The 17175-nt window shown below is 31.3% G+C and overlaps 1 protein-coding gene across 1 annotated transcript; it reads right to left on the bottom strand.

Annotated features, from left to right (window-relative positions):
* Nucleotides 1-6031: 6031 nt before the first annotated feature.
* Nucleotides 6032-16738, bottom strand: LOC107845939 (cytochrome P450 703A2). The gene is made up of 3 exons (XM_016690452.2): nucleotides 16435-16738; nucleotides 8154-8872; nucleotides 6032-7550 (listed from the first exon to the last, which is right to left on the bottom strand). The coding sequence occupies exons 1-3, from the start codon at nucleotides 16703-16705 to the stop codon at nucleotides 6891-6893; spliced, it is 1650 nt and encodes a 549-aa protein (XP_016545938.1). The 5' UTR covers nucleotides 16706-16738; the 3' UTR covers nucleotides 6032-6890.
* Between the last annotated feature and the right edge of the window lie 437 nt (nucleotides 16739-17175).

Here is a 17175-nt window from a genome sequence, read left to right as displayed (position 1 = left end):
ATAAAATATTAAAGTGAGCTGATTAGGCATGATATAGAGTAATTACAGCTTATAAAGGATATGACTCTTGATAAAAAGGTTTCAAGAACTCAGATTAGGGTAGAGAGAGGGTTAGTGGATAGGAGTTTGTTTGTAATAGTAGGGAAAGTGCTTTATTTGTATCTGCGCCTGGAGTTTTTTATTCGTTATGTTTCGGTGATATCTATGATTTCTAACAAATAGTTTATAGTATTATTTTGTGTCTTTCGTGTTTCATGTATTGAATAGCAGTATGTTATCCCATTTTGTTGTGTGTTTTTATTGTTTTTTGTTTGTTATACTGCTAACTGTCTTGAGCCGGAAGTCTAAAAAAAACTCCCTCTATTTCATCTGGGGTAGTAGTATGGACTGCGTACACATTACCATCCCCAAATCCTACTTTGTAGTAATATACTGGATATGTTGTTGTTGTTAAGTTTTTAGTCGTGTGTTTGCAGTACGTTATATTACACTGGATCTTTTTGTAAAAACTTTATTTATTATTATGAAAATTTGAGATATTTAATTCAATGTTCTAAAATATTTTTTAAAAAAAGAAAGATAGTTTTTCTTTATTTTTTTCTTTATAATTTAAAATCTGAAGTCTATTTTTACAATGTTCAATAATATTTCAAGTGAAGATAAAATCATAAAATTTACCATTATAAATTTTGAATGCCTCAATGTTTTCGGAATCTAAAGCAAACACTTTACTAACTTAATCCTTGAGTCACCGATGCTAAAAAAAAGATAATCGACTAAAAATATCAGTGCAGTAGCCACATTAGTTATAATTTTTATTAAAGTGACACACTTCTAGTTTGTATATGAAAATGATTCATTTTGATTAAATATAATAATTAATTAATAGTACAATTAAGCAAATAGTCTGTAGAAGTAAGTGAAGTTGTAGGTGCTTAACTTAAATGAGGTAATTAGTTAGTTAGTTACAATAGATTTAGTAGCTAAGATCTTTTAGATATTTATGGAGAGGTTACAGTTGTTAGTCTATAAATAGAGTAGGTAATTACTCTTTTCAAAACTTGTACTGTTTCATTGAGCTTACGTAGAAAGGGGCTTTCCTTTCTCTATTCTTTCTTCCTTCAATTTTGTAATTAATATGCCATAGCTGAGCTTCTTAACATGGTATCAGATCCAGGTTGAAGCCTTTCTCAGCTCAATTCGCAGAATCTTTAAAGGAAAGCGTCATTAAAGATCTTCGAGCTCAACAGTATTAATTTCAGTTCGATTCAAAGATTCAAGAGCCCTTTGTATAATTTTTGTCAATTTGACACCTAATAAGTGAAAATCCAGAGCTTAAAGTGTCAATTTAGTAGTTGCATATGCTATTTGTTGCTTCGATTTGCAGAAGACTTTAATGGCTCCAACCAAAAATTTTGAGAATGGCCAATCTTCAACTCAACTTGAAGAAGTTCATCACAATCATCCCCTCTATATTCATCCCTTAGATACACAAGGTTCAATTCTTATCTCTGTACAACTTCAAGGATCTGAGAATTATTCTTTATGGATTAAATCTCTAAAAATTGTTCTTACGGGAAAGAAAAAATTAGGATTTGTGTTAGGAATATGTAAAAAGAGAAAGTTGACTCTAGTCTTCACGAACTCTAGGATCGATGTAATGCCATTGTACTAGCTTGGATTATGAACACCGTCTCTAAAGATTTAGTAAGCACAGTGATTTATGAAACTAATTCTCAGATTTAAGAGAACGATTTAATAAAGTGAATCCCTCTAGGGCATTTTTCCACACAGAGAAATAGCTACTTTCACCCAAGGTATTTCCTTTGTATCGGTGTATTTCTCTAGATTGAGAGAGTTATGGGATGAATGGGGAGCTCTACTTTCTCCACCTACTTGTCCATATCCATAATCTAAATAATACAATGAGCATTTCCAGCTACATAGACTATGGAAATTTCGTATAAGATTAAATGAGTCGTATGATAATGAAAGAAGTCAGATCCTTATGACAGTCCATTTACCCACTATAAACCAAGCCTATGCTATGATTATAAATATTGAAAGCCAGGGAAAAAATATCATGGGTGGAGAAGGCAGTGAGACTGTAGCTCTTATTTCAAGCTGGTCATACAATCATGGTTATTCGAGTGCTTCTAGCAATCAAGGAGGTGGTTACAATTATGGCTCAGGTGGATCTACCATTGGTGGTGGTGGATTCAACAATCACAATCACAGAGATTTCATGTCTAGAAATAATTATGGTAGATCTAGTTTGTTTTGTGACTATTGTAAGTTCATGGGTCACACAAAAAAGGTGTTCTACAAGTTGTATGGCTATCCAGCAGACTACAAATTCAAGAAGAAGTGAGGAGGTGTATCTACTCATGCTAATAGTGTGTACGCTAATAATGCCATGAATTCTGGTTTTGAAGCTATAGATAAAATAAGACATTTATCATAGGCTAATTCTCAACCTAATACTATTGTGTCAGCAAGCTGTAATAGTGATGTACCATCCTTCACACCTGAACAACACTCTCAACTTCTACACTTGATCAACAAAGGAAAGTGGAAGGACACTAATGCAATAGTAAATGTTACCAAAGTAGGATCTACAGGTACATCTAATACCTCCAGTTCTATTAATGATCTTATGACTTATTTAGTAGATCAACAGTGCATTTTGGATAATGGAGCATCTAATCATATGGTTCACAACCTTAATCTTCTCAACAAAATAATCTACTCTTCGTATCCCAGATCACAAAAGAGCTAGAATGTCTAGTATCCTTTTTCCCTAACTTCTGTGTATATCAGGAAATCTCAAGTGGGAAGGTGATAGGGATTGGTAAAGAATAGGAAGGTCTCTATATTTTGAAAGCTGACGACTTGAGAGATGGAGATATCAGATTAGCTATGTACAAAAATAAAGTTGATAGCATAAGACAGTTAATATTGTCACAACAATAATTTAGCTCTAACCAAGTTCAATCTAGAACTAATATATTAAATAAGCAGATGACTAATAATGGTACTTTGTGGCATAGAAGATTAGGACATGCTCCTGCAAAGGTGTTGAAGAGTATGGATGGGTTTCAAAATGCAATTTACTGACCATTTATGTACAGTATGTCCAGTTGCTAAGCAATCAAGATTGCCCTTTCCTACTAGTTCTACTGTTTCTTCATGTTTGTTTGATCTTGTTCATGCTGATGTCTAGTGCCCTTATAGGGTACCCACTCAGGATGGAAAAAGGTACTTTTTAACCTTGGTAGATGATTTTTTAAGATTTGTTTGGATCTTTCTTATTAGCACCAAGTCAGAAGTTGTAGTTGCACTCAAGGATTTTTTACAATCTATTTGTACTCAGTTTAATAGTCAGGTTAAGTGTGTGAGATCAGACAATGGATCTGAGTTCCTAAATGATCAATTTAAGTCTCTCTTTATAAGTAAAGGAATAGATCATCAGAGTTTATACATGTATAATCCCCAACAGAATAGGTTTGTAGAGAGGAGACATAGGTCTATATTAGATATGGTTTAAGGTTTCAGGCTAGCATACCCTTAAGTTTTGGGGTACATGTGTATCCACAGCAGGGTATCTACTGAACAAGTTTCCCTCTTTCTCCTTGCATGATGTTTTTCCTTTTGAGAGGATATATAAGAGATCACATTCATTGGTACATCTGAGAGTGTTTGGGTATCTCTGCTATGCTTCTGTACCTAAGAATGTTGATAAATTTAGTCCTAGAGCAGTACCTTCTGTCCATCTTGGATATTCTTTTTCTCAGAAAGGTTATGTCTTGTACGACATGCTCTAAGAGGCTCTTTGTTAGTAGAGATATTGTATTTCAAGAAGAAGTCCATCCTTTTAAGCATGCTACTGATATACCATTACTTATATTTCCTGTTCTTCAACTCACTGCATCTGAAGATGTCATTTCTTCTGTTCCTTGAATATGGCATCTTCTCTGGTACTGCAAATGACTATCATATTCCTTATGATATTTCTATTCCTTATTATAATGGTGAGTCTGCACCTAACCTGGAACTTGAGGAGCATGTTATCTCTTTTATTCCTATTGTTGTTACTGAGCCCTCCTCTGCTCCTATTGCTACTGCTGAACTCAAAAAAGCTTCTAGATCTTCAAAGCCTCCTATTTGGATGTTAGATTATGTGCTACCTACTAAGTCTAAGTCCAACTACTGCTCCTATCCTTTAAGTAACTATGTTACTTATAATCACATTCTTCCTTCTTATAAAGTTTTTTTGGCTACCTTTTCTGTTGTTTATGAACCTCACTCCTATGTTGAAGCCAATAAAAAAACTTTATGGATAAAAGTCATGAAAGTTGAAATTTTAGCTCTTGAAGAAAATGGTACCTGGTCCTTGGTTAACCTACCTCCTGAGAAGGTTTCTATAAGCTGTAAATGGGTCTTTAAGGTCAAGTATCATGCATCTGGTGCTATAGAAAGGTGTAAGACAAGGTTGGTTGCCAAAGGTTATTCTCAAATGGAAGACCTTGATTTTACAGAAACTTTTTCTCCGGTTACCAAAATAGTAACTATGAGGTCTATTGTTGCTCCTGCTGCTTCTTCTGGCTAGTATATCTTTCAAATGGATGTTCGCAATGTCTTTTTACAAGGTGACCTTACTGAAGATATATACATGGTTGCTCCTGAAGGCTTTTCAAGCTAGTAGGAGTCTAAGGTGTGTAAGCTACATAAATCTTTATATGGCTTAAAACAGGCACCTAGTCAATAAAATTTGAAACTTACAGAAGCTTTGATCAGTATGGGATTCATTCAATCTCATTATGATTACTCACTATTCACTCAAGTTATGGATGGAGCTCTAATGGTGGGTTTAGTGTATGTTGATGATCTTTTGGTAACAGGTAGCACTTGTTCACATCCAAAAAAACTAAAAAATATTTAAAGTCCAAGTTTAAGCTGAAGTACTTAGGATAGGTCAAATATTTTCTTGGCATAGAATTCTCTAAAAGTGAGAAAGGGATTCATGTGTGCCAAAGAAAATATACTCTAGAGCTGGTTTTAGAAATAGGGTTATCTGGAAGCAAACCAACTGGAACACCTCTAGATTTTAACCACAAACTCACTTTCTTATAATTTGACAAAGAAATTAGTCCAGAAATCTTACTCATAATAAGCTGTTGGAAGATAAAAGAACTTATCAAAGGATTGATGGAATATTATTATACCTCACCATGACTAGACCAGATCTGTCCTTTGTGGTGCAAGTCCTTAGTCAATACATGCATGCTCCCAAACAGTCTCATTTAGATATTGCAGCTAGGGTGGTTAGATATATTAAAAGAACAACAGGTTTTAGTCTTCTCATGCCAGCAAATGGTGAATTGAATCTTGTTCCATACTGTGATTCAGACTGGGTTCTTGTATTGAAACCAAAAAGTCAGTAACGGGATATATTGTGAAGTTTGGAAGAGCTGTAATATCATGGAAGTCAAAAAACGACCAATTATTTCTAGATCCTCTGCATAAGCTGAATTTAAAAGTATGACAACAATAGTGGTTGAGGTTACCTAGTTGACTTGTATGTTCAAAGAGTTAGGAGTTGAGATTGAAAAACCTGTTCCCCTATTCTGTGATAGCAAAGCAGTTATCCAAATTGCTACTCATCCTATATTCCATGAGAGAACCAAACATATTGACATAGATTGCCACTTTGTTACAAAAAAAGGTTTAAGAAAAACTAATTCAAACATAACACATTGGCACCAGAAATCAGTTGGCAGATTTGTTAACCAAGAGCCTTTGCAAGCCTCAACATGACTATCTGATCAATAAGTTAGGAATGAAGAACCTGTTTTCATCCACTAGCTTGAGGGGGAGTATGGAAGTAAGTGAAGTTGTAGGTGCTGTAACTTAAATAATGTAATTAGTTAGTTAGTTACAATAGATTTACTATCTAAGATAGATATTTCTGGAGCGGGTACAACTGTCAGTCTATAAATAGAGTAGGTAGTCACTATTTTTAGAACTTGTACTGTTTCATTGAGCCTACATAAAAAAGGGTTTTCCTTTCTCTTTTCTTTCTTCCTTTCATTCTGCAATTAATCTTCCATAGCTGAGCTTTTTAACACAGTCGAGGCTTATCAACAGCCATAGAAGGCTTAACATTAGGTATAGGTATTTCATTAACCTCACTTGTGTCAAAAATTTTAATTATACATTAAGTGCAATACTATGCATTTTATAATAACTGAGAATGTACCTCCAAATCAGATAGTATGTAACTTTTTTCGTTCCAAAGAACGCAAACCTTTCTCCTTTTCTTTTTTGATGATACAACATCATCCATGTCATCCTTTGGACATATGCATTTCTTTATTTTTTTAGGAGGAACAACAACACCTTTATCAACCATCTTCACACCCATCTGCTCCTTTCTTTTGGAGGATTTGTTTTGTTGAACTTTTGATGGCTCAACACATAATCTAATTTGTGACGTAATCATTCTTTCAGTAGAAAAATAACTTTGAGACCTGATTTTTGCAGCACATGGAGAATGACTTTGAGACCAGATCACTTAGTATATGGAGTAGTTAGAAATCCCTTACCCTCCTTTGACAAGTTAGTAGCATTAGCATTCATGGAATGCTTCAATTGAAGCCCAGTAATTGACGATTAACTAAAATCGTCATCATCAACAATGAATTTGGGGGTAAATTTGATTCCTCTACAACTAACTTCAAATTACCTATCATTTAACTTTTTTTTACTTCATTAAAAACATAATCACTCCAATGTCTTTTCAGTATCCACTTGCTAAAACTTTTATTAAAATAACACACTTTTAGTTTGTATATGGAATTTATACATTTTTATTGAATAAGAATAATTAGTTAATGGTATAAGTGAGCAGGCAATCGAGGCTTTGCAACAGCCATCAAGGGCTTAGCTTTAGGCATAGTCATTCCATAAACCTCATTTGTTTCAATATCTTCTGGCCTTGCTCCATTTGGTGGACTCCAATCATAGCAATGAAACAACCTAGCCAATGCTATAAGCACCAATTTCACACCCAATGGTGCACCAGGGCACTTCCTTTTTCCAGCACTAAATGGCAAAATCTTGAAATCTGGTCCATGACTTATCTCAACTCTAGCATTGATGTTTTTTTCATTATCATCATTTTGTGGTAAATGTCTCTCTGGCCTAAACTCATCTATGTTGTCCCAAATCTTGGTGTTCCGTCCAAGACCGTGCGTGTTGATGAAGACACGTGTCTTGGCCGGGATGTAATAGCCATTAATGTTGGCATCACGTATTGATTCGTGTGGGATTAGAAACGGACCGGCAGGATGCATTCGAAAAGTTTCACGTACTACACAACGAAGGTACGTGAGATTAATCAAGTCGGATTCCGTTACCATCCGACCCCACCCGACAACTATATCGAGCTCCTCTTGAATCTTCTTGAGGACATGTGGATGCTTGATCACCTCAGCCATTGCCCATTCATTGGTCACAGCAGAAGTATCTGTGGCTGCAGCTATCATATCCTATAATTAAAAGTAAAAAGTAAGTCACAAAAAAAAATATTAACACTACTATGTTTTTTGATATTACATACGTTCAAACCATCAATGTTGCTATAGCTAATCTATTTTCTTCTACACCTTTATGAAAGTCACTTTAAGATGCGTGATTCCATAATATTTGGGATTAGTAACCTAAAATAAAGCAGTTGAAATATTACAACATGTTAAGAAAAACTAATTGCGCAAAATTGTTTGCACTATCAACGTATATAAAAGTTGCCTGTATTTTGGTTTCGCCTTATTAGAGTTATGTTCTCTTCATTGAATATGTAATTGTATCTACACACTCAAGTTAAGTTGACCATAACACTCTATACATTACGTACGATATGATAAATTAATAGAGTAATTACGTCATTTACGTGCTACTATCAATTTAAATTTGACTAATGAAATAATTTATGTTTTACATTGTATATATAACTTAGATTCTATGGTTTAAATCTAAATAAAGCTTAGAATCTCTTGTGTAGGTAGTAGTTGTTCACTAAATGCAGATATGGGATGTAAGTAGTTTGATATAAATGGACCTATTAGGTAAGGAGTTAGTATAAAAAATCAGACCTGAATGAGAGCTTTAATCTCTACATCATCCATGTGTTGCTTTCCATTTCCATCTCCTTCATCTTCTCCTAGCAAAGACAATAAAACATCCACAAAATCCATTTCACCTTCATCATTATCATCAATATTATTATTTTTATTATCTTTCTTCTTTCTATGTTCTTCTATTATTCTCATGTGAAAATCATCAATCCTTTTCTCGACATCCCTCATTTTCTTCTCACAGCCATAAGGATCAATCCATCTCCACAAAGGTAAATAATCACCTAAATAAATCACTCCAAGTAACCAAAATAACTCATGTGTTACATGCATAAATTCCATTGCTTCTTGTGGGCCTGCTGATTCTGCCCCAAAGTATTGTTTCCCTAACAACATCCTAGTCACATTGTTCATTGAAAATCCACCCAAAATTTCCCTCAAGTTCACTATTTGTCCTTTTTGGGCCTTATCCCAAACATCTTTAACTAGATTTTGGGCTTCATCTGCCCTATGTTTTTTAAATGATTCGAGCCTTTTAGTTGTCAACAAATGTTCCATACAAATTCTTCTCATTCTTTTCCATTTTGGACCTAAAGGAGCCAATGCTACATCCCCACAACCATAAGCTAGATGCACTGCAGCAAGAGTTCTTGGTCTAGATGCAAAAACATCATCTTGTTGTACAAGTATTTCTCTTATGATTTCTGGATCATTGGTGGTGATAGCATCAACATTACCTGTTAGGAAAAGTAAAGGAGGAGTAGGATATCAACTTAATGGGTTCGGAATTTTAGTAAGACAAATTCAAGTGCTAACAAATAGGTTCTAAATTTAATGTGTATATAATTAAGAAAAAAATTAAATTTCACAAAACTACAACTTAATATATTTAAGTTACTAAAAATACCTTCACTTAGTAAAAAGTATAAATATCCGTTATTTACATTCTCTCTCTTTAAATTTTTAGATATATAATTTCTACCCTAGGATGTATTTATTGCCCCTCTAAAAAATTATCTTAATATCTTCTCTTCACCTATTTAATACCGTTAATATCTGAATCAACGTGAACCTCCTTACTCTGCTCTCTGTATAGTATTATATTTCTAATGCATACACATTCTTCTATGATTTGGGAGCTTCTGTGATACACACACATACTATTTGTGTTTTTTGTATTGTAGAATAACTTGGTAATTTGAGCAAAAATTTTTTGATTTTATGCTTGATTCTGCACTATGTTTGCTAATATTGTTCTCTTTTTCTCTTTTAATTAAAGCAAGTAAAAATTCATATTCTTGACAATGAGCCTTTCACTGATGCTTTTGAACCAAAAACAAAGAGGAAATGCCCCAAACTTATGGCGTTAGATTATGATGTTCTGGCTATGAAGGCTGATGTGTCTCAAGGTATGAGTTGAGAAGCATCTCCTGATTGCCAAGATTCATGTAAAAGTTGGTTCGCTTACATACTTTAGTAGCTATTTGCTTCAACAGAATTTGGTTATGAATTTTGACAGTTATTTTCGAAGACAAACATGGTGCTAGCACCTCCATAGATGAAAATATAGATGGGTTCAGAGATCTTGTTAGGCATACAATTTTTGAAAAAGGACAAAGTAAATGAATTTGGGCGAGCTTTACAAAATCATAGACTCTTCTGAGTTGTGTACATTAGTACAACAAGAAATACATATAAGATTGTTACGATGTAGTTTGTATCTCTTACATACTTTAAAAAATGTATCTCGTGTTATAAGAGATAGATTCAAATTAGAATGACTTTCAAATTTTAGCCCCAAATAAAAAAGCTTCCTTAAAATAGACTTTACCTATTAATTAGTATTTTTTTAGACAAAATTATCCCTGATCAATGGAGTAAATTACATAAATGATTCTCATAATGGATAACAACTCCATATTTATATCTTTCAACTTTTATTTTTTTCTCTTTTTAATATTACTTTGATTTTTTTTTCTTTTTTTTTTTTAATTTTCTCAACCCTTACTTTTTTCCTTTCAACTTCTTTTTTTTCTTTTTTATTTTATATTATTTTTATTTTTTATTTTTCTTTCCTCTTTTTAATTTTTTTATTTTTAGTTTTTCTCAACCCTTACTTTTTTTCTTTACAACTTTCAACGTCTACTTTTATAAACAAAAAAAAAACTTTTTTTATTTTTCTTTGATTCTTATTTTGTTCTTTTAAAATTTTTCTCAACCTTTATTTTTATTTAATCTTTCATTTTTTTTTATCAATCTTTCTTTTTTTTCTTATTCTCTCTCAACTTCTACATTTTCTTTGATTTTTATTTTTTTTAATATTTTTCTTTATTTTCTTCTTTTTTCACAATTTTTATTATTTTTGTTCTTTTCTTCAATTTCTTCCATTCAAGTTACATCTCCTGAGTAAGAGTTAACACTATCACATTATAAAGGTAAGATTTACGACTTTCGAACAATAAGCTACGTTTCATGGGTAAGAGTTGATACTACTACATTGTAGAAGCAAGACTTATGACTTTCAAACAACAAGTTATGTTTCATGGGAAAGAGTCGATACTGCTACATTGTATTTTAATTTATGAGATGTTCTACAACTATTGTCTTAGAGGCCAGACTTAGCTTAAGGACTTTCAAGCAACAAATTATGCCCCACGAGCAAGAGTTGACTCTACCACGTTATGTTTTCATTTATGAGATTTCTATAGCTATTATCTTAGAGGCAAGACTTAGTTCAAACACTTTCAAACTACAAATTAGGCCCCATGGGCAAGAGTTGACTCTATCACATTATGTTTTCATTTATGAGATATTCTACAACTATTGTCTTAGAGGCAAGACTAGGCTCAAGGACTTTCAAACAACAAATTATGCCTCACGGGCAAGAGTTGACTCTACCACGTTATGTTTTCACTTATGAGATATTCGACAACTATTGCCTTAGAGGCAAGACTTATCTCAAGGACTTTCAAACTACAAATTATACCCTACGGGCACAGTGACTCTACCACGTTATGTTTTTATTTACGAGATATTCTACAACTATTGTCTTAGAGGCAAAACTTAGCTCAAGGACTTTCAAACTACAAATTATGCCCCACGGGCAAGAGTTGACTCTACCACGTTATGTTTTCATTTATGAGATGTTCTACAACTATTGTCTTAAAAGCAACACTTAGCTCAAGGACTTTCAAACAACAAATTATGCCCCACAGACAAGAGTTGACTCTACCACATTAAATTTTTATTTATGAGATGTTCTACAACCATTGCCTTAGAGACAAGACTTAGCTCAAGGACTTTCACACAACAAATTATGCCCTACGGGCAAGAATTGACTCTATCACATTGTGTTTTCATTTATGAGATGTTCTACAACTATTGCCTTAGAGACGAGACTTGACTCAAGGACTTTCAAGCTACAAATTATGCCCCACGGGCAAGAGTTAACTCTACAACGTTAAATTTTCATTTATGAGATGTTCTACAACGATTGTCTTAGAGGCAAGACTTAGCTCAAGGACTTTCTAACTACAAATTATGCTCCACGGACAAGAGTTAACTCTACCACGTTATATTTTCATTTATGAGATATTCTACAGCTATTGCCTTAGAGGCATTTGACTCAAGGACTTTCAAACTACAAATTATACCCCACAAGCAAGAGTTGACTTTACCACGTTATGTTTTCATTTATGAAATGTTCTACAACTATTGCCTTAGAGGCAAGACTTAATTAGCTCAAGGACTTTCAAACTACAAATTATGACCCACAGACAAGAGTTGACTCTACCACGTTATGTTTTCATTTATGAGATGTTCTACAACTATTGCCTTAGAGGTAAGACTTAGCTCAAGGACTTTCAAACTACAAATTATGTCCCACGGACAAGAGTTGACACTACCACGTTATGTCTTTATTTATGGGATGTTCTACAACTCTTGCCTCAGAGGCAAGACTTAGTTCAAGGACTTTACAATAATAAATTATGCCCTACGGGCAACAGTTGACACTACCAGTTATGTATTCATTTATGGGATATTCTACAACTCTTGCCTTAGAGGCAAAACTTTGCTCAAGGACTTTCAAATAATAAATTATGCCCCACGGGCAAGAGTTGACACTACCATATTATGTCTTTATTTATGAGATATTCTACAACTCTCGCCTTAGAGACATGACTTATCTCAAGAATCTTCAAAGAATTTCGTAACAACAATTCATGCCCTTAAATTTGCTTTGATGTCAAAAAAAAAAAAAGAAAATTCCTTTGTGGATTATTCAATTTTTTATTTATTAGCAAAATATAATAGAAGTTGAAAAAACAGAAAAAAGAGATCAAGCAAAATAGAGAAATAAAAAAAATGAGGAAAAAAAGGAAAGAAAAAACATAAAGATATAAAAAAAAAGTAGAAGAATTAAAAAAATTAAGAAAAATAAAAATGAGACGAAAAATAAAAATAAAGTTTGAAAAAAATGAGAAAAAAAAAAGAACTGGAAAAAGAAAAAAGCGATCAAACAAAATAGAGATATAAAAAAAAGAGTGAGAAAAAAAGGCAAGGAAAAATAAAGATTAAGAAAAAAGAAAAGAATTAAAAAATTTGAGAAAAGAAAAAATGATAGGAAAAAATATAAATAAAGTTTGAGAAAAATGAGGAACAAAAAAGAGAACTAATAAAAATAAAAAAGAAAAAGAAAAATAAAGGTTAAACACAAATGAATTTAAAAAAGGAAAAAAAATAGATAATGCTAGAGTAAAAAGAAAAAAGAGAAAAAAATAAAGTTTGGGACAATGAATTAAAACATGAAAATAAAATTAAAGAGAAAAATACAAAGTGAAAATAATAAAATTAAAGAAAAAAAGTGAAAATAATAAAAAATAGAATAATAAATTAAAGGAAAAAAATAAAAAGTGGAAATAATAAAATATAAAATTTGAGAGACAAATAAGTATGAAAAGTCTTTAAAATATATTTGATGTGTAGAGGGATAAAATGGTACTTGTACAATACTCAAAAAGTAAGGAAAGTTATTTTTTAAAATCATTTCTTATTGGGGTCAAATATCTAAAGTCACCCATATTTGGGTCTATGACATGAATTTCCTGGTTATAAGATTGCTAAATGTCAAGTTCAAAGATGTCAAATACATCTTTCAATATATCAGATATGTTTTGTCATTTTGTATCTCTATGTATATTATACATCTACTTTATGTATCTCTCGTTAGATAACTTCAGAGTAAGGAATTTTATATAAGATTGTTATAATATAGTATGTATCTCTTATATTTATGTTTTTTATTGGAAAAAGTATAATGTAATGTAGAGATACATAATTATGTACTGAAAATACATAATATATCTTAATTCTCTATGTCTGATACAAATACATATTTTGTATCTCTGATGTAACATTTTTATGACATGCTTTGCCTAAATAGGAAAGGAAAGATTTATGGTACGTCAAATTTCCTATAATTTTGATAACTAATTGAAAAATTAGAATATCCAATAGAAAATAGAACAAGAAAATATACATTTATTATGTACTTGTGTGGCAAGTTTCGAATTTTCACGTAATTCTTTGTTTTCTTTCTTAATTCCGTTATTAGATACAGAAATAAATAGTAAATGAAAAATTAGACTAGACCTGGCACATAGGAGTTTACAAGTAACCAACGATAAATACTTACTATATACGATATTTACATCAAACTAGTTCAAGTTTATCATGATTAAATGATTTTACGAAATACTAAAAATATATTGATTAATCAATGATCAAATAATAGTTATGTATAATTAAATATATATTATGTATTTATTGAGTTGATTTATGCACTCAATATTGCATAAAAAAAAGTTTTACTGTGGTATAATATACGTCTGAATTTATAATTGTCCTTTTCAGTTAAAAACTATTTAAAATTAATAACAATCCATTATTTATGTTAGTTCTTCATTTGATTTTCTATGAAATTATGCCAGAAAGACATGGTAAAAGATTGTTCTATGTTTGTAAGAGTTGTTCGTTTATAAGAGTTCGTAAACATAATTGAGAAAAGTATGAGCAAGAAAGAATTGTTTTGTTTAGACATGGTAATTAGGTTCTTAATTTAAAGACATGAAGAGTGATTTACTCCTTAATTAAGTTGATCTTTGTTATTTTTCTTAATTAGCTCGCATTAATTACTTCATTGGATGTATCACCAACGATGTATCTCTTATAATTGAATGTATCAGCAAAATAAAAAAAATAATTTTTTATGAAATTTTGATAAAAATTGAGATAGTGTAATTAGAAGTAAACTAGTAAGGATTTATGTAAGTTTTACTGTAATTAATGGCCCTTCTTAACACAAATAAATTGTTTGAGCAAAGTTATTGGGTTTGATCAATCATATTCGAGCTTCTAGCTCTGTCCCCGAGTGAAAAAAATAACAATAGACAAAATTAAACAATTGCTTTGAGGTAGGGGCGTACATGATTGGGTTGGTTCGAATTTTTTAATATCAAACCAAATTGTTTGTATCGAATTTTTAAATCTATACAACAAATTAAACCAATAAATTAAAATTCGAGTTTTTCAACCTCGGGTTTTTTTGAAAATGTTTTTTTTTTGAGTTTTTTCGTTAAAATCTTCATATAAACATATAAATTAACTTGTGCTTTAAATATTTTTTCAATCCTAACAAGATACAACTATCTTAGGTGTACCTTAAGAAAATAGCACAAAATGTTAAATGAGTTAGGACTATAAAATACTTCCTCCGGTCCATTTCGTGTGGCATACTTTGACCGGATACAGAGTTTAAGAAATAAGAAAAGACTTAGTAATGTTTACCAAATTGTCCTTTATTAAAAAAATGTACTTCTATTCTTTAATTAAATGAGATCTTATAAGTGAGACCAATAAGGGTAAAAGTGAAATTGTGTCTTTAAATAATTGTTAAATAAGAAAAAATGACATTCTTTTGGTACAAACTAATAAAGAAATGGTGACACAAAAAATAATAATAAAATCGTGTAAAATAAAATATTTTATATTAATATGTGATAATAAAAATAATCATAGTATAAAAATATTAAGTCATGCTAAAACAAGTCTTGCAAATATTAATTACATAGCTAAATATTGAATAGAAAAAATAAATTTATGTTATGTATTTATATAAAACTAAAGAAAAAATATTCAATATTATTATTATTTTTAGTGTTTTAACTGAATATTTTTGTCAGCATTAGTATTGATTTAAACTTTATTTGAGTTGCTAATATGCATGGGGTATAAAACTTATTGGATCATTCAAAATTTTAAGTTTAAACTTGAAATAATATGTTGAAAGATAAAAACAACGAAAAATTTAAAACAAAAATATTTATAGATTATATCACAGTAAATATTTTATGTATTAAATATTTTTTAAAATTATATAAATTTTACATCGTATTGGTTCGGATTGACTTGAATTTTTTTAGTTAAAACCAAACCATATCAATGATAGTTTTTTTTTTTTTTTTTTCAAAATCAAATCAAGTCAAACCAAATCATTAGTTAGATTTTTTTTCAATTCGACTCAATTTACAATTTGGTTCGATTTTGGATTTGGTTTTGATCGCCTCTACTCTGAGGAGTTTAAAATATAGGGTATATTGTGAAAATACGAACAAGTTCCTTCACAATACAATGAAATCTAACAAATATAAGGTAGATTTTTTGTATCCATTTAAATTGTTAAGGAATTGCTGTTGAAAAATACAAGCGTAGATTGTGAAAATACAAACAGGTTCCTTCAAAATACAACGAAGCCTATTAATTGTAGAGTGGATCTTTCGTAACCATTTAATTTGCTAGGAAATTTCTGTTGAGAAATACAGGGTAAACTATAAAAATATAAACAAGTTTCTGCATAACACAACGAAGCCTATTAATCGTAGGGTAGAATTTTCGTGACCACTTTATTTTTAGGGAGATTACTGTTGAAATAGACAGGGTAGATTGTGAAAATACAAACAAGTTCCTTCAAAATACAGCGAAGCCTATTAATTATAATCATATATGTTGTTATTATGTTAATGGTACTTGACGAATTTTAACTTTTATAGGGTTCTTGGCATCTTGCCCATCAATGTCAGGATTGCCACAAACTAGTTACCGTCACAGTGTTTCAATATCAATAAGTGAATGATCTCCAACATACCTGTAGTTTCCCTTGTGAATTTGGAACTTCAAAAACAACGATTACTTTTAATTACAATGGATAAGTAATTACTCGTGAATTTTTCCCAAACATTACCTAGTCGGAGATAGACCAATGGCCCATACTTCTCACAAAAAGAAGCCATGTCTCGATGAGGTAATTGCCCTAACTGAAAAAGGTTACCTACAATAGGCCATTGTTTTGGACCAGGAGGGAGTCGATTGATATTCTGTTTCGACTTGTCAGAGAGTGAAGACTGAACTAGCTTGGAAACAAGATATGCGCAAAGGAGGACTACAAAATAGTTGATCAAATTAAGAAGATATGTGCAAAGAAGGACAATAACAAAACTAATCAAGTCAATCATCTTTAATTATTCGTCAAAAAGAAAGAAAGAAAGAAATTTACATGCCTTAATAGGGAAATAGGTTGTTTAATTCTAATTTATAACCTTTGAGCGATTAGGAAGCACATCATCTTGACATGTTTCAACTACAAATATTGATCTTGGACTCATGCTTTTGTTGCTTCCTTAATCTGCACAATAAGCCATGAAAACCACAACTTCTTGAAGTTCGAGTTATCATTGGAGTTGTGTTTGAACATGAATATAAATTAGAGTTACTTTTGAATCTTTGTGAGAAAATAAGTGAAAAAAGTTTTCAAACACAACTTGAAGTTCTATTTGGAATTCATATGACCAAACACCACTTATGAAATAAAGTGAAAAAAGCTCCAAAAAGAGTAAAAAATTCTTATGAACAAACGAGCTTAAAGTTTGTAGTCACATATTGAACAAGTTTCTATTTATGGGAAGGGAAAAGGACATTGTGTAAT

This window comes from Capsicum annuum, chromosome 10, assembly GCF_002878395.1.
Source record: "Capsicum annuum cultivar UCD-10X-F1 chromosome 10, UCD10Xv1.1, whole genome shotgun sequence".
NCBI lineage: Eukaryota > Viridiplantae > Streptophyta > Magnoliopsida > Solanales > Solanaceae > Capsicum > Capsicum annuum.
This window is presented reverse-complemented; position numbering and strand designations above follow the sequence as displayed.

What these genes read in the sequence shown, in the direction of transcription:
- LOC107845939 (XM_016690452.2), bottom strand. Translation starts at nt 16,705, where the DNA reads ATGATTGACTTGATTAGTTTTGTTATTGTCCTTCTTTGCACATATCTT. An exon ending in ATTGGTCTATCTCCGACTAG is followed by an intron (nt 8,873 to 16,434) that starts GTAATGTTTGGG and finishes TTTTCCTAACAG; the next exon opens with GTAATGTTGATGCTATCACC. An exon ending in AGATTAAAGCTCTCATTCAG is followed by an intron (nt 7,551 to 8,153) that starts GTCTGATTTTTT and finishes TTTTAATTATAG; the next exon opens with GATATGATAGCTGCAGCCAC.